Consider the following 23,867-nt stretch of genomic DNA (forward strand, 5'->3'; position numbering starts at 1 on the left):
GATGTGAATGCTCTAGTTTCAAAACTTGAGATGAATTTGCTATAAAAAAAATCAGAATCCACCGAGTTACAATAATTATTCACTTCTAGGAAGCAAGTAATTTTGCTTTCCTTACACAGGTTCTTCAATCTTGCAGCAAAACTACACCAGCTCTCTTATTTTCAGAATGGCCAGAAGGAGAAAAGCAACGAGAAAGGTACCATGCAAATTTGATCTGTGCCCACTCGATAAAACAACGGTATCAATTACTGGGCCACAAAATATACCGTCTTCTCTTTGTGTTGTTGTATAGCTTTTAAAGCTTATCGTGGTTGGACTTGGGCCAGTTCCTTTGAATGCCATCGAGTATTTCTTGGCCGATCCCGTTCCGTTACTGTGGACGGTGAAATTCTGAACCAATAATCCTGCGGCAACTCCAACTGTAAAATCTCCAGAACAGGAATCGTTTGCATCTCCCATCATGAATTCCAATTTATAGTTGGAATCCTGGGTGAGTACTTGTACTGTTTGTACACCCGAAGAGATACCTGATACAATCTCAACAGCAGTTTTGCCCTCTGGGACGAAGTAGTTTTTCGAGTTTATGTACTTCACAGTTCCTGTTATTGTCCATTGCTGCAGAGCAGCTGCAAGCAGACTTGGTTCTGAATCCAATAGAATTCCTTCACTGGAGAAATCGGGGAATGCTGGCCCCAACTCAAAACCACCATTTAGCAGTAGATTATCTGTTTTTTTTCCAATTGACCAAACAAAGTAAAGCTTTTCATTAAGGAGACAACAGCTAGACCAGAATTGAAATAGGCATGTCCTAATGTGTTTTTGCAATTTTGATTAAAAAACTCTTGTGACAAAAGCAGTAGCCAAGAGATCTTGACTTTAAAAATTGTTGGATGGTGCAGTTACCAGTCAACAGAAAAGGGAAATCAAGAATACTGTGGACTAAAAAAAGACGCATACCGTTTTCTTGTTTGAGTGATTGAACGGCGATCAAAGAGAGAGCATCCACCACAGGCCAACACGTGGAATTGGGATCTGCATCTATAGCTTGACTCTGGATGACTAAATTAACAGCTTCTCCACCTCCCCAGTTACCTAGCTTGTGACCGTAAACTTCCCACGGTTCTTTCCCATATTTACGGTTTAAAGAAAACTGTGCAGAATTGTCGGGGGCTGAAACCACAAGGCCTGCACTGGAGGCGCAGCTCTGGTTCCTCCTGGCTAAAGTGAAGGTCAGAAGGTAATGCATTTGCGCTCCTTTTGCAGTAAATGTTTGGTTAATTTTGCCGTCTTGACCAAGCAATATAGCATGGCTGTTCTGTGGCAGGGACAAATCGGCACCTGCAGTTGCATACATGACTTCGCCTTCGACTGTCCATCCAGGAATTGTGTTGTTTTCGTTTAATGGAAATAACGTGGATGTGGAGTCTGCTTTCCAGTTAGACGGTGGCAATTCAAAATCCGCATTCAGCAAAATTTCTGCACGAACTAACAATCGTTTAAGTGAGTTAATTTGGTGGGCTTTAACAGAAAGATTGACACTAATTTGCTTGTTTACCTGCAGAAACAGTGGCCAGCAAGATGCACAAGGTCAAAATCGCTGGTAGCTTCATCTGATTGTGGGCTTTCCGGACTTCACAGTGCTACAAGAGTTGGTCAATTTGACAGTATGTATGCAACACATGATGAGGGAAAATTAAAGTGATTTGCTTTCTGTAGTCAAGAAGGTGCGTGGCTCTTTCCCTCCTTTAATATTTTACTCCACTACTCACCACAAATGGTCTTTAAAATTGATATTTTAGTGTCAGTCCACAGTCAACAGCTGTCTGAGAATCTCCCAGATTTAATAAACCTTCTAAGCAGAGCTGAACCTAAAATTGCGATGGAACTGAAGATAGATGTGTACTCAAGAAGGCAGTGAAAGTAAACCAAAGATAGTTTGTTCAAACACCTATCAGACAACCGTGTCAGCCATCACCATCCACCAAGCTCCATCCAGCTGTTTTTTTCAAACACTCTTCCTTCATCCCTTTTCTTCGGTTCATCACATCTTCCCATCTTCCAGCCTCTGCATACATATTCGACAAAATAACATAAACTGCATGATTTTGAGGATCCAAATCGTGAATTTCTTTAACCACTCGCTCAGCAACTTCGATATTCCCGCACTCTTTACAAGCACTCAACAATGCTCCCCAAATAGCTACATCGGGCTTCCAAATCATTCCTTTAATAAGTTCTTCAGCCTCTAAAATCCGGCCCCCTCTTCCAAGCAAGTCCACCATGCAACTGTAATGCTTTATATTGGGTTCGATGCCGTAATTCCTTTTCATCGAGTGAAAAATTTCATGACCATAATCCAACAATCCAGCATGGCAGCACGTGGATAAAACACCAAGAAGAGTAATGTTGTTTGGCGTTACTTTTTCTGTCTCAAGCTTCCGGAAAAAATCGAGGGCTTCTTCGGCATGGCCGTGAACTGCGAGCCCACAAATCATTGTGTTCCAAGTTGCGATATTTTTCTCTTTCAATCTATCAAAACACTGTTTTGCTTTAATCAAAGATCCGTTCTTTGTGTACATATTAACCAATGCAGTTCCAAGAATCACACTTAATTCTATCCCTTTCTCCTCGATATACATATGAATTTGCTGTCCCAATTCCAAGCATGCCGACTGTGCACACGCCGACAAGACAGAAGACAAAACGACTGCATTTGGTTCGAAGCCATCCGAGACCATTCCATCGAACAACGCGATTGCTTCCTCGGAAGAATCGTTCTGGGCATACCCACATATGATCGTAGTCCAGATACTCAAATTCCTCTCACCCAATTCATCGAACACCTTCCGGGCATCACTAAGCCCACCCGATACAGAGTACCCCCTCACCAAGCCATTCGCAACATGCAAATCAAAGTCCAACCCAAACTTCAACACGTGCGCGTGAACTTGTTCGCAACATCTAACCGACTTCGCATTCGAAGAAGCCTTGAGCACAAAGGGAAATGTATGTTTCCCAGGTGTGACGCCACGCCTACGCATTTCAACATAAAGAAGCAAACCGGCGAGAGGATCCAGAGAAGTGGCATGTGCTCTAATTACAGTGTTCCACATGAACAGATTGGGCGCGTGGATATGGTGTAACAATTTGAGAGCGTAATTAAGGTCCCCAGAAGCGGAGAGAGCGCAGAAGTTGAGCAAGCGGCTGGCGGCGAAGGTGTCGCCAATGCGGGCGGTTATGATCATTTGGGCGTGGATTTGCTTGATCTGGTTCATTGATTTGCATTTGTCCGCCATAAAAGATAGAGGCGCGTGCTCTGACGACGGCGGCCATGGTGTTTGATGGAGAGATAGCGCGGTTATGCTACGGCGGTGTGCGAGAGCAGCTAGTTTCGACGGGAGCATTCCAATTTTCTGTGGGCCTCCGAATTGTAGTACGCGCGGAAGTCCAAGTAATATATATTGGACCTAATAACAGGCCCAATTAATTCGCCAAATTTGAATTTTGAGGCTGATTTTATTTTTTAATTTAAGGTTTTTTTTTTTAATTTTTTCATGTGCAATTTACACAATACCTAATTTTTATTAATTTAATTAAACGGTTCGATTTCTTACGTGGATTCCAAAGTTTAGGCGGGGTTGGTTTGTCACACGTAGGCATATTGGAACTGTCGGATTGTAGAGTGATGAAATCAAAGCCGTCTGTGATATGTATTTTTTAAATTGTAATATTAATTTTGTGTTGAGGGGGGAATCCACCCACAGAATGGAGATCCAACCCACAGAAAATTGCATTTTTAAAACCAACCACAATTTATCCTTCAATATCCTCGCTACGGTCACAGCTGGGTGAGAATGACTTATCTCACAGCCGCTTCTGTGATCTAATTTTGAGCGGGACCCACTCGGAGACCTCAAATCATCGGTTTCATAAATCTGTCGTCGTTACTTTGCATTGAGCTTTTAAACAACAAACAATACCACTCGTATCGTACCCGCTCTTGAGCACTCGGATAACGCCGTCGCCGTCACCGTCAACTCTGTACATTCCCACACAGTCACACACAGTGAGTTCGGATTGAAGAAAATTTTGATCGAACAGAAATGCCGGGACTCAGGTCCCCCTCTGATTACAAGCAAGAGCCCCCTCGCCACCCTGCTCTCGCTATTAATTCCAAGGTTCGTCTCTCATTACCAATTCCCGATTTCATGATTTACTTTATTGGATCGTCACATCTCAATTCCTCATGTATTACTTCGAATCTGGATTTTAGGGTTCCTGCAATTCTAGAGTGATAATGTTAATTGCCGTTTCGTTTGTCGACAACCGGATAGTTTCTAATCCGGCTTCCGAAATTTTGTGTTCTAATGTTTTAGACGAGTGAACATAAATTCATCTGAAATAAACAATTTCTGTAGCATGCCGCACAAACATGATTTTAATGATTTTTTTCTTCTCGCTTATCAATCTGACTGTAGTTTATTTTGTACCGTCTTATCAATTTGTTCCGGTTTTTTTTTTTTTTTTTTTGGGTTCAGGAACCTTTCAATGCGGAGCCACGGCGTTCAGATTTGGTTTCGTCTTATGTCACACCGGTCGATTTCTTCTATAAGAGGAACCATGGACCAATTCCAGTAGTGGATGATTTAGACAAGTATGACACCTCAACTTTTCTCCTTTTATTCATACATATATGTATATATATATTCTATATGTGAAGTATTTGATTTCAGCTTATGGAATCTATTCTGCTGACCAGATATAGTGTTTCTATCACTGGTGTAATCGGAAGTACTAAAGAGCTGTTCATGAAAGATATTTGGTGAGTGAACCATCTGTTTGCCTTATGATGTCAACTTCTCCGTTTATTGTGAGATGCTTGATTTTGTTTTACGAATAACAGGAGGCTTCCAAAATATAATGTCACTGCCACTTTACAGGTCCGTATGTTCCTTTTGCCGAACATGTTATAGTGCACTTCAGTTACTAGATAAAACGATTATTTAACTCATTCTTAGTGTAAGCATAGAGTTAGCAACAATAGTTCATTTTATTTGGCCATGTATCTCCTCCAGGCTATTGAATTATCCCTCTACCTATGAATAGAACTATTCCATTTTACTGTTCCTTCCCGTATCTTGACATGTGACATTCTGATTCAAATGTGTTACACACAGTGTGCTGGCAATAGGAGGACTGCCATGAGCAAAACTCGAAGTGTGAGAGGAGTTGGATGGGATGTTGCTGCAATTGGAAATGGTTAGTCCATGCCAAAGATCAATTTCATTTCAATTGTTATTAATTTGTTAAGTTTGAGATTAACGCTCTCAAATATACTGTTCTATCGAGGCCACACCAGCATTATATCGAGGTTCGGGGGTTGAATTGTTTACATGCCCGTTTATGATTTCTGGATATTTTTTTGCTAGTTTATCTATTACACGAGGCTCAGAAAATTCTTCTTTATCAACTTTATTGGAGGAATATACCCGTGTTCTAATGTCCCAAAATGCAATTAGAAGCCATATTGTTCATGAAAACTGATCTAAAATGAGTTGCTATTTTCTTGTTTCGACATTTTCTGTAGGACTTCGTGTCTAATATGTGCGATAAGCTCCTTGAGTATTCCAGGCTTTGTGTTTTGATTTGATATACTCATGCATGTCACTGCAGCTGTTTGGGGTGGGGCCAAATTAGCAGATGTTCTTGAACTTGTCGGAATTCCTAAGTGCTCACATGCAACACCATCTGGAGGAAAACATGTGGAATTTGTGAGCATTGACAAGTGTAAGGTAATTAATTACCTGTGCCTTTTGCTCTTCATCATATTATTTTTCGCTACTGTGTAAAATGAGAATGGCAACTGACATCAGCCATTATTGTTATAGGAAGAGAATGGGGGCCCTTACAAAGCTTCGATTCCATTAATCCAGGCCACAAACCCAGAGGCTGATGTTTTACTAGCTTATGAGATGAATGGAGAGGTACTCTCTCTCTCTCTCTCTCTCTCTCTCTCTCTCTCTCTCTCTCTCTCTCTCTCTCTCTCTCTCTCTCTCTCTCTCTCTCTCTCTCTCTCTCTCTCTCTCTCTCTCTCTCTCTCTCTCTCTCTCTCTCTCTCTCCCTCCCCTACATGAATTTAACCAAACAATAATTATAAAACTGACAGCTAGAAAAAAAGAACGACATAGTAGATCTTTATGTTTTCTCATGTTTGAAATTAGCTAGACTACCAACTCTTTCCACTCTGACATCCCTGTACGTTATCATCTTCTGTGCAAAGACTCTCAACAGGGATCATGGATATCCATTGCGTGTGATTGTCCCGGGTGTTATTGGTGCTCGTTCTGTCAAATGGCTAGACTCCATCAACATTATTGTACAAGAATGCCAGGTAAGAAACAGCTGCCCTATGCTTGTGCTCTTGAACAGTATTTTTATAGATTTGTGACTCTTTTTATATTGGTCTTCTTCAGGGATTCTTTATGCAAAAGGATTATAAGATGTTTCCACCTTCTGTGGATTGGGATAATATCAATTGGTCAACAAGGCGGCCGCAAATGGATTTTCCTGTTCAGGTACTATTATTAAGTTGTCGTAAATGGTCTGTAATGGCTTCGAGGAATTTTCAGGAGACACCGGATAAGTGAAATTTAGGGAACTGCTGTTACGCCTATGCATAAAATGTATTTCTTCATAGGTGGCTTGCTAGTGATTGCTGAGTTTTTGTACTGCTTGCAGAGTGCGATTTGTTCTCTGGATGACGTACAGGTGATAAAGCCAGGAAAGGTCAGTACAGTCTTCTTTATGCCATTTCTGGTTAAGCTACTTGTGCTCTTAAATTAAATCTAACCACTTAATATGCTGAAAGATAATTATCCATCGAGCTCTCTCTCTCTCTCACACACACACACACACAATCTAGCTTGATGCACAAAAGAGTAGAACCAATTTTGCTAACACTTGACTTGAAGATTAAGATTACATGAGCATTTGAACTGATGAAGTGATGGAAGTATTTCAGTTATCTCTATGGCTTTGTATTATTTTCATTCCAGTTCCTTGAGGCACTGTTCCTTTATGATGGACAAACTCGACCTGTTAATAACCAGCACTATGAAGTTGGTTGTAAAAGATAAAATGTCACCATTTTGTTGAACGTAGTTCTTATGCGGGTCTTTGTTGCTTCTCTTTCTCCAACTTTTTTGTTTGATTTAAATGCTACAGTGTAAGCATTACATAACACTTCAAATTAAACCTTTTTTCCCTCAGATAACCATCAAGGGTTACGCAGTATCAGGAGGTGGGCGAGGCATAGAAAGAGTGGATGTATCCATCGACGGCGGCAAATCCTGGATGGAAGCCACCAAATTACAGAAAGCTGGCATTCCATACATTTCTGATAGTGAAAATAGTGACAAATGGGCATGGGTGCTTTTTGAGGCCGAAGCTGACATATCTCAGATGACTGAGATAGTTGCCAAAGCAGTATGTTACATATTCCTTTTACAATGTTTTCAATAAGTCCTATGATTATCCAAGAACTCAAGGATTAAATGTTTTTTTTTCCGATCACTTGCAGGTTGATATAGCCGGAAATATCCAACCTGAAAATGTAAAAGACATTTGGAACTTAAGGGGAATACTTAACACCTCGTGGCATCGGGTTCACGTTCGGGCTGGTCACTCAAATCTGTAGGTAAAAGTAAGGAGTTGAACCAAATCTTTTCAACCCCCTTTTTCACATGAATAATCAGTTTTACGTACATGTAAATGCTCAGATATTTATGTATTGCTTGAGAATGTTGTCTGGAATATTCGGGTAGTTTATGAATTTAAGATTGGTACAAGCATAAATTTGGTAATTGGGGGATCTTTATTCTCTGTAGTAATATTTTGTCATAATAAGGATAAATGTCTCATCTAGTACATGGTTAAACACTTAACTGGGCCTGAATCCTTTTTTGTCTGTTTATAGAACATTACAAATTTATGGTCCCAATGTTCTAATAAGGTTCGATGAGACGAGGCTGTCATTGTTTTATCTCTTGTCGTGGCTTAGGGACATTTGGCCAGCTTGGCTTTAATCTTGGATTTATATTGAACCTATCTTTGCTGTTTGTCTGACTGTTCATATTGATTCCATGGACATTGTTCGAAAGTAAATAAAAATAATAAATAAAAAAACTAATGTTTCTTATTCAACTGGAAATGTGGATGTCTTGTGTCTACCTAAATGAGTTAAATCTATAATTGTGATTGTACAGTTGAATTTTCATCTAACCCAATGGGAGAACATATTTTCCACTTATCAATAATTTGTTTGAAACATCCAGTATTTATTTAAGCAGTAAATACTTAATAAAAGTGTATTATTATTAGTAATATTATCTTAATAACAGAACAATGAAGTAATTAGTGTCGACATCGAAATTATTGATATACCCCTCAGGTTTGCAAATGATAAGATTGATGGTGGTGGCCCTTGGATATCTTTTCAATGGCCCTACCCTAACCATTCGATCAATTATTAATTATTATTACCTTTTGCCACCTTGGCAGTAGGGTATGTTGCCCTAATCTAATAGACCCATTTTTGTTTTGTGTTTCATCGGTAATGCTAGAAGAATCACTTTCTCCCTGCATGCATATACATGTGATGTCGGTCGGGATAAGTACGTACCTCTTTTCAAAATGTTTCTAATACAAGAAGCAATTATTTTGGGATAACCAAATTCCCATGCATGTTACATCTGCTTATAGATATATCGTGCCTAATTAATGTGTGTTTTTTTTGGTGTAATGTGTCTGTATTTTCGGTGTAGTGCGTGTTCTTTTTTATTAGTGTGTGTTTTTGCTGCAGTGCATGATTTTTCTCCAGTGTGTTTATGGTGTAGTGCGTGTTTCTTTTAGTATGTGTTTACGGTGTAGTGCGTGTTTTTTTCAGTGTGTGTTTACGGTGTAATGTGTTTTTTTTCATTGTGTGTTTACGGTGTAGTGCGTGTTTTTTTTCAGTGTGTGTTTAAAGTGTAGTGTGTTTTTTTAGTATTTTTTTTCCAGTGAGTGTTTACGGTGTAATGCGTATTTTCTTTCCAGTGTGTTTACGGTATAATGTGTGTTTTTTTTCAGTGTGTGTTTACGGTGTAATGCGTGTTTATTTTTTAATGTGTGTTTACGGTGTAGTTCGTGTTTTTTTAGAGTTTTTTTTCTAGTGTGTTTACGGTGTAATGCGTATTTTTTTTCAGTGTGTGTTTACGGTGTAATTCGTGTTTATTTTTTACTGTATATTTACAGTGTAGTGCGTATATTTTTTTGTGTTTTTTTCCTAGTGTGTGTTTACTGTGTAATGCGTGTTTTTTTAGTGTGTGTTTACAGTGTAATGCGTGTGTTTTTTTTTTCATTGTGTGTTTACGGTGCAGTGCGTGATTTATTTTGTTTCTTTTTCAGTGTGTGTTTATGGTGTAGTGCGTGTTTCTTTTAGTGTGTGTTTAGGGTGTAATGCGTGTTTTTTTTTCAATGTGTGTTTACGGTGTAGTGTGTTTTTTTTAGTGTTTTTTTTCCCTGTGTGTGTTATAGTGTAATGCGTGTTCTTTTTTTCCAGTGTGCGTTTACTGTGTAATGCTTGTTTTTTTCAATGTGTGTTTAAGGTGTAGTATGTGTTTTTTTAGTTTTTTTTTCTAGTGTGTGTTTACGGAGCAATGCGTGTTTTTTCTTAGTGTGTGTTTACGGTGCAATGCGTGGGTTTTTTCCAGTGTATGTTTACGGTGTGTGTTTTTTTTTTATTCTTTTTCCTTTTCAATGTGTATTTATGGTGTAATGCATGTTTCAGAACTCCATAATGCATTTAAAAATTACTTATCATTGAAATATATATCCATCCGAAAATTGAACAATGACCATACCACGCTTGTAGAATGGGTCTCGACATCTTATTTTGACCCATAAATTCTTGGTAGTAATTTTTCGTAGTGGTTGAATAATTCAAACGACTTGTGATTTTTCTATAATTTCAGAAAGGATGATCTGGTGGGCGTGGGCGGCTTTCAGCATGATAAACTAGAATAGTTTGTCAACGAATACAATATGAGCCTCCATGACTGGAAAATATGATCCCTGCCATAACAAAACGTGCTTCATTATGCCAGTTTCCCACTTCTTTAAGTTTATTTTCCTAATTCGATCTTATTACGGGGACTGATTCCAAATCATGATTGGGGCCCACCAATCACATTTTTTTTTCTCTCTCTAAACAAAGCCTCAACTTGCAAAGATTTCACAACCATATGTATCCATCCGCCAATCAGATAGATAGTACAGATACAAGAAAATGATGGGGTTTGGCACATCATTACTCATGTCTGCCCCTTTAGTACTTTCAATATTCCTTCCCTCCCTCATATTCCTCTGTTCATTCATTCAATGGAGATTCCGGCAAGCTGCCTCGAATCCAGGCCCGATTTCATACCCCGTAATTGGATGCCTAGCTTCTTTCTACAAGAACCGACGCCGCCTGTTGGACTGGTACACTGACATGCTGTCAGTGTCGCCGTCACAGACGATAACTATCTCCAGATTAGGTGGTCGGAGGACCGTCGTCACAGCCAACCCACAAAACGTAGAGTACATTCTAAAGACAAACTTCACCAACTACCCCAAAGGCAACCCCTTCACGGAAATCCTCGGAGATTTTCTCGGAAATGGTATATTCAATGTGGACGGTGATCTGTGGTACAACCAGCGTAAGCTGGTCGTACACCAGTTCAATGCCACGTCATTGAGAGGCTATGTAGAGAACGCACTCAAGGAAGAAGTGGAGAAGAAGCTGATTCCGGTGCTGGAATCAGCTGCAGATGATGAGCAGGGTAAATCCGTGGACCTGCAGGATTTGCTGAGAAGGGTTGCGTTCGATTTGGTCTGTAAGGTTTCGTTAGGATACGACCCTGGTTGCGTGGAGTACCGTTCTTTGGATACACCGCATCCCATTGTTGAAGCATTTGATGTGGCATCGGATATGAGTGCTAGAAGAGGTGCAGCTCCGATTTCACTCATGTGGAAGTTTAAGAGGCTCTTCAATCTTGGGTCGGAGAAGAGGCTTAGAGAAGCCATTAGTAGAATCCATCTATTCATACATGGAATAATTCGTGACAGGAGAAATGTGGTATCGACGGGGGAATATTCCGATCTTATGTCAAAGATGGTGTTGGATGGGGAAGAAGACGAGGTTGTGAGGGATACGATGATAAGCTTCATAATGGCAGGAAGAGATACAACTTCGGCAGCTATGACGTGGCTTTTCTATTTGCTGTCATGCCACACTGAAGCAGAAAACGAGGTGGTGAGGGAGATAGAAAAGGTTGTGGGAGATGAAGAAGAGATTAGTTTGTCGAAATTGGAAAGATTAAAAGAATTGAGGTGGTTAAAGGCTTGTGTTTGTGAGTCGATGAGGCTGTACCCACCAGTAGCGTGGGACTCCAAGCATGCTACAGCCAATGATATGTTGCCAGATGGCACCGGAGTGAGAGCCGGAGACCGGGTGACTTATTTCCCATACGGTATGGGGAGGATGAAGGGTTTGTGGGGGGAGGACCGGTTTGAATTCAAACCGGAGAGATGGGTTTCTGAGGTGGAAGGAGGTGAAATTAAGGCCATAAAAAATGTTAGCCCTTACAAGTTTCCAGTGTTTCAAGCCGGTCCAAGAGCTTGCCTTGGAAAAGAGATGGCATTCGCTCAAATGAAGTATGTGATGGCTTCAATACTGAAGCGGTTCACAATCAGACCGGTGAACTCCGACCGGCCGGTTTTTGTGCCCCTCCTCACGGCTCACATGGCCGGAGGATTTAAGGTATTTGTTCGTCGAAGAAGACAGTAGTAACATGCAAATGTAACAGTAAGATGAATCTGGATTTTAATGTATCAATCAATTTATTTATTCTTTTCTTTTATTATTACCAAAACATTTAAGCCATGTGCAGCCGGAACACTCGGCCAGACTGGGCGGTTATGTGATATTAAAATACATTTTAATGCTTTCAGAAAAAATAAAAATAAAAATATTTTTTAATATTTTATTATGTTATGAGAAGTGCTCTATGCCCCTACCAATTCAATTCTATATGCAATAATTTATAAAATATATACATACGTGTCTCTTACACAAAAGGCCATGTAGGTCAAATAAAATTAGCATGCACTAGAATTTTAAACCCACCAGACAAAATATCATAGAATTGCACGTGTTTCCATGATGACTCATTTATTTTAGAAGTAAGAAATATAGATATATGTTATGTATGCATACTACCGAGGCACGAATTGGACAACAAAACAGTATAACATGGATATATTAGTATTACATTATCACTTAAGCGATAAGCACCTACAAGTGGCAGACAAACTCACTAATGTCAAGATGCTTCACATGCTACAGTTTTCTTTTCCTAATTTTTTGGTCACTAATTCAACTAGTTAGAGAATTAACCTTAGCCAGAACTCTTAAGACTTGAGGCACGAGAAACTAAGATCGACTAATTAATTTGAACTGGTTCAGAGTCTCGTGATTATGACATTACTATTATTATTATTATTATGAATCTATTAGTTCAATTTAGGTTCGAATGCTATAAAACAATTTGCAAAAGTTGATGTAAGCAAGTGATCTTACAGCATTTTGAATCAATATCTGGACATTTGCTACAGCGACAAGCTACCGAACTGCTGGTTCCACTTCTCGTACGTGCCAAGTTCGTTGAGTGAAACCGAAGGCCTCACCTCTTGTAATGCTTTCTCAAAATCCTGGACGTAAAAGGGCAAAATGAACTCGAGAATTTACATGAACATTAATCGGACAATACGAAAGCAAAGAAACAATTTTCATCAACAATAGATTAGTTACCTCAAGATTTACTGGCCTCATATCATCCTTCTTCAGCTTTGTAATTTCTATACCCTGTGTTAGAGCTTCTCTCAGTGGACCCATAGTAGCATCTTTCACCAAATTCTTCATATCAGATCCCGAGTATCCTATAATACCAGCAACATTTAATATTTACAGTAATTACAATACATCAGGGCTTTTAAATTTCCAGAATTTTTGTTTTAACTTGTTTGGTAATTTATTGGAAGCAGTAACCTTCAGTCAATGTGCAAATAGTATCAATATCTTCATTTGAAAGGTTAAACAATCCATCTTTCACCAGTAGGTTCTTTATGATCCAGGATCTTGCTTCTGCATATCAAATCCATATAATTGAATATATAAGAAACAAAAAGAAAATCCATAAGCTTACACAGATGATTCCAAACTCGGACCTGAAGTGGGGAGTGGAATGTACAGTCTCTTTGTGAGTCGTCTCCTTGCAGCCTCATCAAGTTCTTGAGGTCTATTAGTTGCACCTATTTCAGGAAACATATAGTTAGACATCCTGCTCGAGTTTCTACTAAACTGCAGAATCTACAAATTTATTGGAAAGATTAAATGTGTTTTTGTGGATATTCGGAACTATATGTTTATTGAAGTCCCTTTTGTTGGAACTAAAATTGCTTGTTGGTGCAACATATTTAGGCCAAAACTGAGATAGCCAGTTCAGCAATAACCTATTAGTAGAATTTGTTCGCTCCCACTGTCAAAGCCTTCCATTTCAATGAGGAATTGTGTCTTTAGTCGCCTACTGGATTCATGTTCACCGTCTGACTTGCGCTGCACCAAACATTGAATCTCTTAATCGTTTATCATTGTGCAAGTAATGATTGGTAATTAAGGAAATACTACATTGGAATGTGGCATTTGATACGATTGCACTCATAATCAACATCTTTTTTAACAGCCCATCTTTTCAGTATTAGAAGAGAAGGCAGATATATGAAACCAATAAGAAAAGTTGTGGAATTGATGAAATAAAAATTTGTCAATAGTAAGAGTTGCCTATTTTACCTGAGACAGAAGAGAATCTATTTCATCCACAAATATCACAGCAGGTTGGCGACAGCTAGCAACGCCAAAAAGTGCTCTCACAAGCTTTTCACCCTCACCTATCTACAACCATTTATCGAAGTTCGATGATTAGAGAAAAATAAACTTACACATCAGGTCTCGCGTGTTGGCTGTACAACTCAATAATGTATCTAGGTGTCGACATTGACTAGGTATATTTGCACAAAACAACATATGATAGTAACTTTCACACTTAGCTTGTTTCTGGATTGCTCCGGTTGTCGATATATAATAAAATTCACTAGAATATTATTCAGAGATTCAGTTAGCATGGGACAAGTGGTGAAATTTCAAATTTCAATTAAGAACTAAAAAGCCATATCCAGATTCTTCTAATATATGATAATTTATTGCATCTGACCAGTCAGTTAGGTTCATAGCAGAAATGTATACCCATTTGCTTGTCAATGAACTGGCTGATATGTAGAAAAATGTTGCTTTAGCCTCTCCAGCAATTGCTTTCCCAATCATAGTCTTGCCAGTTCCCTAAGCAAAGAAGAAACAGAAATAAGCAGCAGGCTTGTTGCACACAACTTTGACTGTGTACTATAATATATACTTACAGGAGGTCCAAAAAGGAGAAGACCACGGCCTGGAGAACGGCAACCTTTAAATATGTCAGGACGCAGCAAAGGCCATATCACCATCTCTGTCACACATTTTTTTGCATGCTCCAAACCAGCTTAAAGTATCCACATACACACAAAGCTTTTTATCAGCTAGAGGATATTAGCTTCCTTATGAAACGGAAATCATGTACTCTAACATTTATCTTCTCAAACATACGGAAATCGTGTACTCTAACGTACCGATATCTTCCCAGCGGACATTGGGGTCTCTGTCCATTATCTCATTACTGACATGCTCAATAAGCCTTGGTTCTAAATTCCGTAACTTTTCAGGAAGCTCACCATCAGGACCGCATAGCAACTCCAAACTACATTATATATGGAACATTTAAACCTTGCATGCAGAATACTCAATGGGAGAAAAAGAGCAAGTATTCCAATAACTAGATACAATGTGCTTATTAAGAATTACAAGATTGGAGAAATGCAAAGAAAATCCAAAGTCAAATGACATATACCATCTTTTTGTGGAATCTTCTACTGCATCTTCACCCTTCCCAGAAGTGCGTGAAGTCACATTGCCTGTATTATTTCCAGTCGATCTGATAGGAGGAACAAAATTACCTCTCACTCCACGACGAGAAAACCCATAAGATCTGGCTCCATAACCCCTGTGAGCTCCGGCATCACTTTGAGGCGAGACAGATGCACTTGGCGATCCAGTTAAGCCTCGCTTTTTCCTAGCCTCCATTTCCTGGCACAGTGTAACACATTGTGCTAATTGCATACAAAATCATCGAGAAAGGGTTTCAAGATTTATTTTCAAAGCTTATGTTGCAATGTGGTTCTACTTCTAATTAAACACAGCCGGTATTGCAAGCAGAGATGCCCCTACTGATGCTATGACAATCATGCTTAACAGTGGTTTAAAGGTTAAAAAGAAGTGTTAAAACAGTAACCATCTTAACAGATTTAGGGTAAACAATGAGCAAAGCAGAACAAGTCATAGTTAAGACATCAATAGTAACCACAACAGATTTAAGCACATCTTCATGTAATACAAAATCACGTGCATACCAGTTTTGCTCTAGCAGTAACAAATCCATTACTGGAAGCCTCAACCTCAACTTCTTCACTGCCTGATGGGGATTTCAGGTTTTCAGTTCTAGGGCTAATAGTTTCCCTATGCAACCGTTTTGTTCTAAAACCAATCCCACGAGCTCCTTCCTCATCCTCTATTTTAATAATGGTAGGCATAGAATGATTTCGGGGATAGTTGTAGCTTATATTATTTTTTTCAGTAAGTTCGTAATCTTCTGATATGTTTTCTCTCGTGAACCTTCGATTGTCTTCTTTAGGACCATTACCATATATGGAAGTCAGTTTTGCCTGTATGAGAGTCTTGGAGGTCTTCAAGTTATCCTGCTTGTCAGGTTGCTTTCTCTGATTAAAAAAAGGTGATTTCACATGTCAAAAACAGCATGTAATTACTGATATCTAAAGCTGGTATAAGATGTAAAAAATGGAAGACGAGATGGAACTTTCTTGAGAAGTAAGCAAGGAAAACAAAGACAATATGCAATAATTTGGTGCATCATACAAATCCATATGTAGTTGTTTCACTGGACTGCGGACAAAGTGCTTGGAAATACTTGGATTCTTTAATCTTCTGCAAATCAATATCACCTCTCTTTCTGAATATGCAGCCTGGATCCTTGCCTGCTTGCGCAAATGCTTGGCTGAAGTATTACAATGCAAAGTAAAAGCATTATCAAGAAGTAACAGTGAGTCATAAGAGTAAAACACACCTTGGTGAACTGTCAAAGAATGTCACGGAGCATAAATAAGACATAAACTGGACAACTAAAGAACAGCAGAAAGGGAGGAGTATTTGCATAACACCCCCACATATCAACAATATTTTCCTTCAGCAGCGAGTGAATAAAAATGCCAGACTTATCAATGATTACTCAATCATACTCACAAGTTACGTATTAATTTTCAAAAATAATTCATGGTAGTTACAGTAGAGGAAGTATTTAACATAAGATTAGTATATTGTGCAAGTGGAAGACGAGGCAGAATTTATTTTTGACGTCTTCTTTCTTTTTACCCAATGGAACCTGAGATCCGAACAATACAAATAAATGAAAAATGGAGATGAAAATTAATTTACCGATTTCACTTATCAAACACGTTCATCAATTAAATCTGCAGATCTAGTTGGTACATAATGAAAAAAATAAATGTGAAAGACAAACTAAACCTACAAAATTTCAGAAATAACTTTAGGCATCAGGTTCAGAAAATCTCTATATCCAATAACATCTCTCAAACCGATGACGCAATTTTGGTCTTACATACTGAACAGTAACTATTCCATAACATCGCAATTCACAAGAGTAAGGGAGGATATCACTTAATTTTACTTGCAAACATAACCTACTTCAAATTGCTTCTTCAAATAAGCGATTGGAACTCTTTCAAGCAGTTATATTATTTTAACTAATGTCATACCGATCGGAATCAGGAATCAAGGCGCGCCGGGCCGAGCCGAGTTTGGATACGGCCTCACTGCGAATAGGGCGAATGAAGGCCTCGTCTACTGAGGAATTGGAGCGAGAGTCCAGAAATCCAATGAGCCCTAGGGATAGAACTTGCGCCGAGCCGAAATCACCCTTCTCCAGAGCGGCGTCTGCGCCGAATAACAGACACTGAAGACGCTTGAGATTTTGATCGACTTCTCTTCTCCAACACACCTCCGATTCGCCATCAGTTTTTGGCTTCGGTGCCGCGACGAAAGCTGCAGTCTCCTCCTTTCCCGCCATTTTCCGGCTCCTGCTGCTGTGTGGAAATTGTACCAAAATTCGAAATACGTCGATCAATAGATATCGGAGAGTTCACGCATTCAGATCGTATTTGGGCATGGGCCCAAATGTTGCTATCTTAATTACTAATGGGCCAAGTCCAGTAAGCCCTTTTCTTCTAAGAACCGGATCCGAATAAATTACCTTTTGGCCCATGTAATGAATTAGGGCATTTAAGTTGGGATCCAGAAGCCAAACGACACCGTTTTAATGAAGACTGAACACCGCTGAAGTTGCAAAGCACGCTTTGGGCGTGTGAGGCTGTGAGCTGCAGTCCTCCCGGAAGATGCCATCTGGAAATTAGGGTTACAAAACAAAAAAATTCCTTTCAATTTGGTAAAATCCATCATTCAAAAGAGACAGGTCAACAAAATTCGAGGCTTCAAGATCCATACTCACTTAAAAGAGGAAAAAAATATCTCCATGAAACAATATCTCAAACATTCCAACTAGGCTGTTATTACACATACCATGATACCACAACATATAAATACAACAAAGAACTACAACTATCACCGTTCATCAATTTACATTGCCGTATTAGAGTCCAGCAACGAAAACTAAGTGAAACCATTTAGCTGGAACTTCCAGATATTCCACAAGGATACAACATGCTATCTTCGCTTGGTTCTTTGCGAAGACAAAACCTTCATTACTCCCACGCTTGAAAATCCATGAGTATAGATAGATGTTCCATAACCAAAAAAAAAAAAACGATCGTTACATTACATCCTAGTCATTAACAAGTTGCAGAATTCCAGACCATTCATGTGTTGACAGGGGCATCAGACGGCATTTTTCGATTTAGGTAGCGAATGACAGCATCTTCAACCCTGTCATGTCGAAGGGATTTCAATAACATTAATATATATCATAAATTCGTATTCTATGCATAAAAAGTGAATTCAAATTGAGCATTCACGGAATGAAAGACCACGACTAATTTGGCAATCAAATTTCATTACATAATGTTACAATAAAGTTCCTATCATCTAACTTGTCAACTAGTACGAAACGTGTATAAATATCAACCAACTATTTTGTTTTGTTTTTGCAATGTCATGAGACCAACTAACTATCAAAAGATAATTAAAATCTAGAAGCAACATTTTAAGTGAAGGACAGTTGTATGAATAAATTCCCTGTCAAACAAAGGCAGCTCCATGATATTCGTGGAGTTAAGAAGTTAGAAAACTATAAAAGAGAACATTTAGGCCTCGTTTGGTTGGGTATATCAACCATAACTAAATAATTGGACATTGTTTGATGTTTGGTAAAACCAATAATTTTCTGGATCGCCCCGGAAATGTTATTTTATCATGGCCTATCTTGCTTTTTAGGGAGATTTATAAATTGGACCTCCCATGGTCCAATAATACAGTTGAGTTTTCATTAGATTATCTAATCTTATCTTAGTAACCAAACGAGGCCTTAAAAGAATCTGGAAATACAAATTTAAACCATACCAGGGCTGGTTGAAGAAATCCGAATGACGCTCCTTTTCCGCATTACGACTCGTTTCGCCAGCAACAAGCTTCAAATCCTTATTTTGAGAATCTACCAGTGCATTAATAAACTCGATAGGCGACTGACTAAATCCAAGAAAGAAAGCTCTTCTCCTTCTGTGCTCGTGGATCTTTCTTATAGCAGAACAAATCGCTTCATCACATGCATCAATCTCTTTCGTCTTTTCAGTATTTGCCAACAAAGCATTCAATTCTCTCTGTATCGGAAAAGGCACATCAACTAACACATCGTAGCACGCAGTTCCAACAGGACTATTTCCCGAAAGTTTGATCCTGTGTTCCAAATGTATTGGCTGTGGAGGAAATAAATGGGGCGTAATTCTTTGCGTGACAGCTGTAAATTTGATCTTGGCTTCACCGAAAACTTTCTGAAGCGGCGGATCACAGTTGAAAGAAGATGCATCGTCTGGGCACTGCAATTTTCGAGCTTTCACATACTGCCATACAGCAGCCATGATTCTTGCACGAGTATCGACTTCAATACCTAAAAGCTCCGTCAAAGCTGCTGAAAGTTTATACTTCTCGGGGGTGTAATTCATCTCTAATCTTATGCTGGCGGTGAATTCCTGATCCCCTTTTCGTTTTACTTCAAACCCTTCGTGTGGAGCAGGCGATCGAGCACTATCCCATATAATCAAATGATTATCGGGGTATATTTTCTGGTCAAGAGTGATAGTAACCCTCTTGAAAAAAGAAGAGGACTTTGGGTATGAAGGGTTTGATTTCTGCATCATGGCAGCTTGTTCTGGATCAGCCCCTTCCTCCAAAATCCTCCCCACGATTTTGAGAGTCCAGGTGGGCGGATCAGCATTTGGTTTTCTCGGTATTGTGCGAATCTGATTAGCAAAAGTGTTGAAGACGTAGATACGGAGTGTTTTCTGGATGTAGGAAGGTGTCTTCAAAGCCTCCTGGATATCGATTTTCTTCCTAGTCAATGCAGAGTCGACTCGAGACTCGAATTCGAGGAGCTGAGTGTAGAGAGCCGACTCGGGTAAAATAGCTGCGACTCTTTCTTGTAACTGTTTTTCTGGAAGCTTCTGCTTTTTTCTACGGGCGGCGGCGGCAGCTTCCATTGTCCTTATCGGAGAGGCGGTGTTGGAAGCGGCGTAGCTGGGCGGGCGGACAGGTGGCTTTTGTGGGAACCGTTTGGCATTAGCATTTCCAATGCCTGAAAGGGAAGGAGATTGTGTGCCTAAATTGGCAAGGCCTTGGTTGAATGGAAGACCATGAGCGGCTTGATATTGGGCTTGCATTTGTACATGGGCTGCAATCATTTGAGCATGGGCGTGTGCTTGAGCTTGAGCTTGGGCATGAGCTTGAGACTGAGCCTGAGCCTTTGACTGAGCTTGAGCGAGGGCTTGAGCTTGTGCTTCGGAAAATTGGAACTGGTTCGCAAATCCAGCCACCATTTGTTGCTGGGAAGATGGATTCATCGGCAAAGAATTACCAAAAGGGGATGAAACACCGGTGTTCTTTTGTTGAGGGTTATTGTTGTTTGCAGACATGGCTATCTATATCTTACGAGTTAGGAAGAAACAATATAATTGAGTGAATCTGTAGCCTTTACATCAGCATTTCCAGAAGAGGTCCTGCAATTACAAGATTTAGAAGTTAATTATAAATTCATTAAGAGTCTGAGGAAATTAAAATAAATAAATAAAAATAAAAAATAAAAGAGAGAGAGTAGCTTTTTAGATAAATTAAGTTCAACTGTGAGAAATCAACGAATTCAATCGAGGTAAAAACAACTGAGATCAACACAAACAGCAAAACAAGGCGAGGTTTATAAGAGAAGTGAAAACCCTAAAAACTTAAACAGATACAAAAAAATTACATAGTTAATCCTGAAAAAAAAAAACGATGAAAGTGGAAACGAAACTATCTGGATCGTAACAAATTCTACTTCGGAAATCGAACCAGCTGCGAAAACAAAATTCAGCTGGTATTAAACATACAAATTTAAAAACATACAAGGCAAAAAGAAAACAGTTGATTCAAAGGTGAGAAATTTTATCTCACTCAAAAATTAGGGAAGCAAGTTACTCTGGATGAGATTGCCGACTGCTCGTTTTGCTTCGGTTGTTTCCCCGTTCGGTCGCCGGCCGGCGAGTCAGTGATGTTGGGTTGATTTTCAATTTTCTTCCACTTGTGGTACTGTCAACTGTGTATTACAGAGCAGAGTTAAATCGCGATGTGCCAAAATAATGTTGAAGAAAAGAATTAATAGGGCCCAAATATAATTAATTTTTCTAATTGGGCCACAAAAGAAATAAAAATAAAATAAAGGCCCATTATAATTTTATCATTTCAGAAACCAATTGAAAACTTTTGAGCTGTAATTTAATCAGCCTTATCCCAATTCCCAAACAAACAAATTTCTCCCCCAATTTCCCAGCCATGGCAACCTCATCTATAGCGAACCTCTTCTCTTTCTTCACCCCCTCAAAACCACCGCCACTCGCGCCCACGCCGTCGATCAAGTTTCCGCCGTCTCATCTCTCCGCCACCGCGCCGCCGGAATCGACCAGCAGCAGGCCGGGGTGGGGCCCGCTAGCCGTGTCGAGTGAAGCAGCCCGGGATGACGTCATGCAGGTGGTGTGCCCGTCGCTGGCCAACGCGAACACTATGTACTTCCGGTCGGCGTACAACGTGCAGGTGATAGTGGACGATAACGAACCGGACGAGAGGCTGCTCGGCCGGTTCAGGAGAGAGGTGATGCGCGCCGGCATCATCCAGGAGTGCAAGCGCCGCAAGTACTTCGAGAACAAGCAGGACGAGAAGAAACGCAGGACTCGCGACGCCGCTAAGCGCAATCGTCGCAGGTTTTCTTTCACTCTTTTCGTACAGTATTGTTTGCGCCTTTTTATTTTTCCACCATTGATGGCTAGAAGCTTAGAATTAGCGCACAATTGATGAAATGAAACCTAGTTTTCCTGTTTAGATACGCAATTATCAGACTTTAAGAAAAATCTGTTGCAATTAAGTAGATTTTGGATGTTGAACTTTTGCTGATATTGAATTGGTGTAATTGAGTTGGAGTTCATTTCTAATTTTTGGACAGGAAACACCATTAATCGGATAAGAAGTCTCGATTTATTTTCTTTCTAGTTGTATCATAGTTCTGGAAATGGTAACAATCGTTTATACTATCTTATGAATAGACAAATGTTTTTAAAGATGCGGTTGATGAAATTATTGATTTGCATTGCTGAAAAAGTTTGAATCTGAGCGTTAAGGGATCGGAATCGGAATCGATTTTTTCTTAGAGGGCTGATTCGGATCGGGGATATGTTCGATTTCCAGTCTTAATTTGCTCCATAGTTCTAATACTGTTGGTTCATTATATTCAGTGAGATTCTTTATATAGTAATAAGATTGATTTAGTTTGAACTACTATGTTTCTATATTGCAATCTGAGGACAAGAGAGGCTGTGAACGTCTTATGTATGTCCTTCAAAATTATCATCTTTCTGTATTCGCCGAATCGCGGGTTAATTTTCGACGAGTTCCTAAAACGATTTTAATGACAAAGTAATTTATATTGGAAAATGTGAACAGGAGGCCTTTTCAAGCAAAATTTGCACCTCAGGATAAACAAGAGGGTGGTAAGAAGAGAGAGGATGATGATGACAACTGGGAACTTCCCGAAGGAAATCTTCCTTCTTGATCACAATCCCAATTTGTAACTTCTTCTCCCTTTCCTTTTCTTCTGCTGTTGTTGTTATCTTCCTACTATTTCGAAAGGCTTGTGGGAAAACTGAGGTTTCATCGGCTTCCTTTGTGATGAACTAATCGAAGGTACTACTATATTATTTTTTTGTAACAGAATGTAACTGGGATGATGAGTCTGTGTTTGTTTCACTTATTCAGTCCAGATTGTATAATTGAAATTTTATTCAGTAAACTGTGTATTGAGCTCGGTTGAACTTCCCCTGGAAATAGATATTTATTTGCATTTCGATGTTGGGTTGATAAATGTTTTAATTTTAAACTACACGTGAGATGTAAACCGGAAAAACGGAACAAGGGTAAAAGCATCCTATGTTAACATGAAACTTGGGAAGGAGAATATTACGGTTTATACTATGTTACAACTTACACCGGGTGAAATATTATCGGGTAAATCTTTATTATTCATAAGCACATAAAAATATACACATCTGCATTGGTGTGTGTAGATACATGTAAATATGATATTTAAAAAAAAATACATCTAATCCATCTTTTTATTTAAGTTATTCTAATGAGTAAAATAGATTATTAGATCATTATCCAAACACTTTAAAAGTTAGGGATAATTAGTGAAACCCCCCTAAAACATTTGATTATATTAGGATGGATATACCCTCATTTTGCATATTAGTGAGAACCCCCCATATTTATATTTTAATTTAGCATAAATCAAAATTATATATGGTATGTCTATATTACCCTTAAATTACTACATAAAAACACCAAACCCTATTTCTCTAATTCATTCTTCATTTTTATTCCGCTTGCCGTCACCTCTCTCGCTTCTCTCCCCTGCCATCTCGCTTCTCTTCCTTTCTCTTCCCTGCCATCGATCCCCATCTCTGCCCAGCCGCCTCTCAATTGCCACCGCTCCCCACCATCTTCTCGACATCCCCATCTCCCTAGACGAGGACTGGCGGCGCGACAACGGCGGAGATTACACAGACTGCCCGACAACATCTCAAAGAGGGAGGCATGGAACAACGTTTTAGGCTTCCTCGACGGCGATCTGATGTGGTGGATTGGTAATTGGCGGATGACACCAGAAGGTTTTTGTCCTTGCTCCACTTGAGAGTGATTGGTAGGTCGAAGATGTGGAGCGGCGCGAGAACCCTGACATCCATAGCACACTAACAAAAGCTCTCGAAACGGCATCATTTGATTTCACGAAGCCCGTACTCAGTTC

The 23,867-nt window shown here is 39.4% G+C and overlaps 6 protein-coding genes and 1 pseudogene across 9 annotated transcripts; 3 read left to right on the forward strand and 4 right to left on the reverse strand.

The window, feature by feature from the left end:
• Positions 1-16: 16 nt before the first annotated feature.
• Positions 17-1,772, reverse strand: LOC105964276 (protein BIIDXI-like). 2 transcript variants are annotated; one of them, XM_012988806.2, is made up of 3 exons: positions 1,556-1,772; positions 958-1,476; positions 17-725 (listed from the first exon to the last, which is right to left on the reverse strand). In XM_012988806.2, the coding sequence occupies exons 1-3, from the start codon at positions 1,608-1,610 to the stop codon at positions 142-144; spliced, it is 1,158 nt and encodes a 385-aa protein (XP_012844260.2). In that variant the 5' UTR covers positions 1,611-1,772; the 3' UTR covers positions 17-141. The 2 variants fall into 2 exon arrangements, with proteins under 2 accessions (XP_012844260.2, XP_088675279.1); XM_088819153.1 differs by having other exon boundaries at positions 958-1,485.
• On the reverse strand, positions 1,684-3,404 carry LOC105964249 (pentatricopeptide repeat-containing protein At5g56310 pseudogene; annotated as a pseudogene). Its single transcript, XR_016031629.1, has one exon. The product of XR_016031629.1 is annotated as a pentatricopeptide repeat-containing protein At5g56310 pseudogene (transcript).
• Positions 3,405-3,780: 376 nt separating this feature from the next.
• LOC105964374 (sulfite oxidase-like) lies at positions 3,781-7,862 on the forward strand. The gene is made up of 12 exons (XM_088819154.1): positions 3,781-4,178; positions 4,539-4,654; positions 4,760-4,822; positions 4,904-4,940; positions 5,178-5,259; positions 5,674-5,792; positions 5,889-5,984; positions 6,281-6,391; positions 6,474-6,575; positions 6,739-6,786; positions 7,270-7,485; positions 7,580-7,862. Exons 1-12 carry the CDS (start codon positions 4,104-4,106, stop codon positions 7,694-7,696), a joined length of 1,182 nt encoding a protein of 393 aa, XP_088675280.1. The 5' UTR covers positions 3,781-4,103; the 3' UTR covers positions 7,697-7,862.
• Positions 7,863-9,673: 1,811 nt separating this feature from the next.
• Positions 9,674-11,932, forward strand: LOC105964231 (cytochrome P450 94B3). The gene has a single exon (XM_012988758.2). The coding sequence runs from the start codon at positions 10,325-10,327 to the stop codon at positions 11,864-11,866; it is 1,542 nt and encodes a 513-aa protein (XP_012844212.1). The 5' UTR covers positions 9,674-10,324; the 3' UTR covers positions 11,867-11,932.
• Positions 11,933-12,309: 377 nt separating this feature from the next.
• LOC105964200 (P-loop containing nucleoside triphosphate hydrolases superfamily protein) lies at positions 12,310-17,503 on the reverse strand. Its single transcript, XM_012988730.2, has 13 exons — positions 17,074-17,503; positions 16,157-16,295; positions 15,634-15,999; positions 15,075-15,310; positions 14,797-14,924; positions 14,551-14,669; positions 14,381-14,473; positions 13,928-14,029; positions 13,591-13,693; positions 13,306-13,389; positions 13,127-13,222; positions 12,890-13,017; positions 12,310-12,789 (listed from the first exon to the last, which is right to left on the reverse strand). Exons 1-13 carry the CDS (start codon positions 17,382-17,384, stop codon positions 12,688-12,690), a joined length of 2,007 nt encoding a protein of 668 aa, XP_012844184.2. The 5' UTR covers positions 17,385-17,503; the 3' UTR covers positions 12,310-12,687.
• A 289-nt stretch (positions 17,504-17,792) lies between these two features.
• On the reverse strand, positions 17,793-21,211 carry LOC105964219 (SWI/SNF complex component SNF12 homolog). 2 transcript variants are annotated; one of them, XM_012988754.2, is made up of 3 exons: positions 20,993-21,211; positions 18,890-20,538; positions 17,793-18,256 (listed from the first exon to the last, which is right to left on the reverse strand). In XM_012988754.2, exons 2-3 carry the CDS (start codon positions 20,452-20,454, stop codon positions 18,190-18,192), a joined length of 1,632 nt encoding a protein of 543 aa, XP_012844208.1. In that variant the 5' UTR covers positions 20,455-20,538; positions 20,993-21,211; the 3' UTR covers positions 17,793-18,189. The 2 variants fall into 2 exon arrangements, with proteins under 2 accessions (XP_012844208.1, XP_012844203.1); XM_012988749.2 differs by having other exon boundaries at positions 20,969-21,158.
• Positions 21,212-21,255: 44 nt separating this feature from the next.
• GHS1 (Ribosomal protein S21 family protein) lies at positions 21,256-22,907 on the forward strand. The gene is made up of 2 exons (XM_012988880.2): positions 21,256-21,771; positions 22,508-22,907. Exons 1-2 carry the CDS (start codon positions 21,347-21,349, stop codon positions 22,614-22,616), a joined length of 534 nt encoding a protein of 177 aa, XP_012844334.1. The 5' UTR covers positions 21,256-21,346; the 3' UTR covers positions 22,617-22,907.
• The last annotated feature ends 960 nt before the right edge of the window (positions 22,908-23,867 follow it).

Source organism: Erythranthe guttata, chromosome 6, assembly GCF_056151865.1.
Source record: "Erythranthe guttata isolate IM_541 chromosome 6, IM_541, whole genome shotgun sequence".
NCBI lineage: Eukaryota > Viridiplantae > Streptophyta > Magnoliopsida > Lamiales > Phrymaceae > Erythranthe > Erythranthe guttata.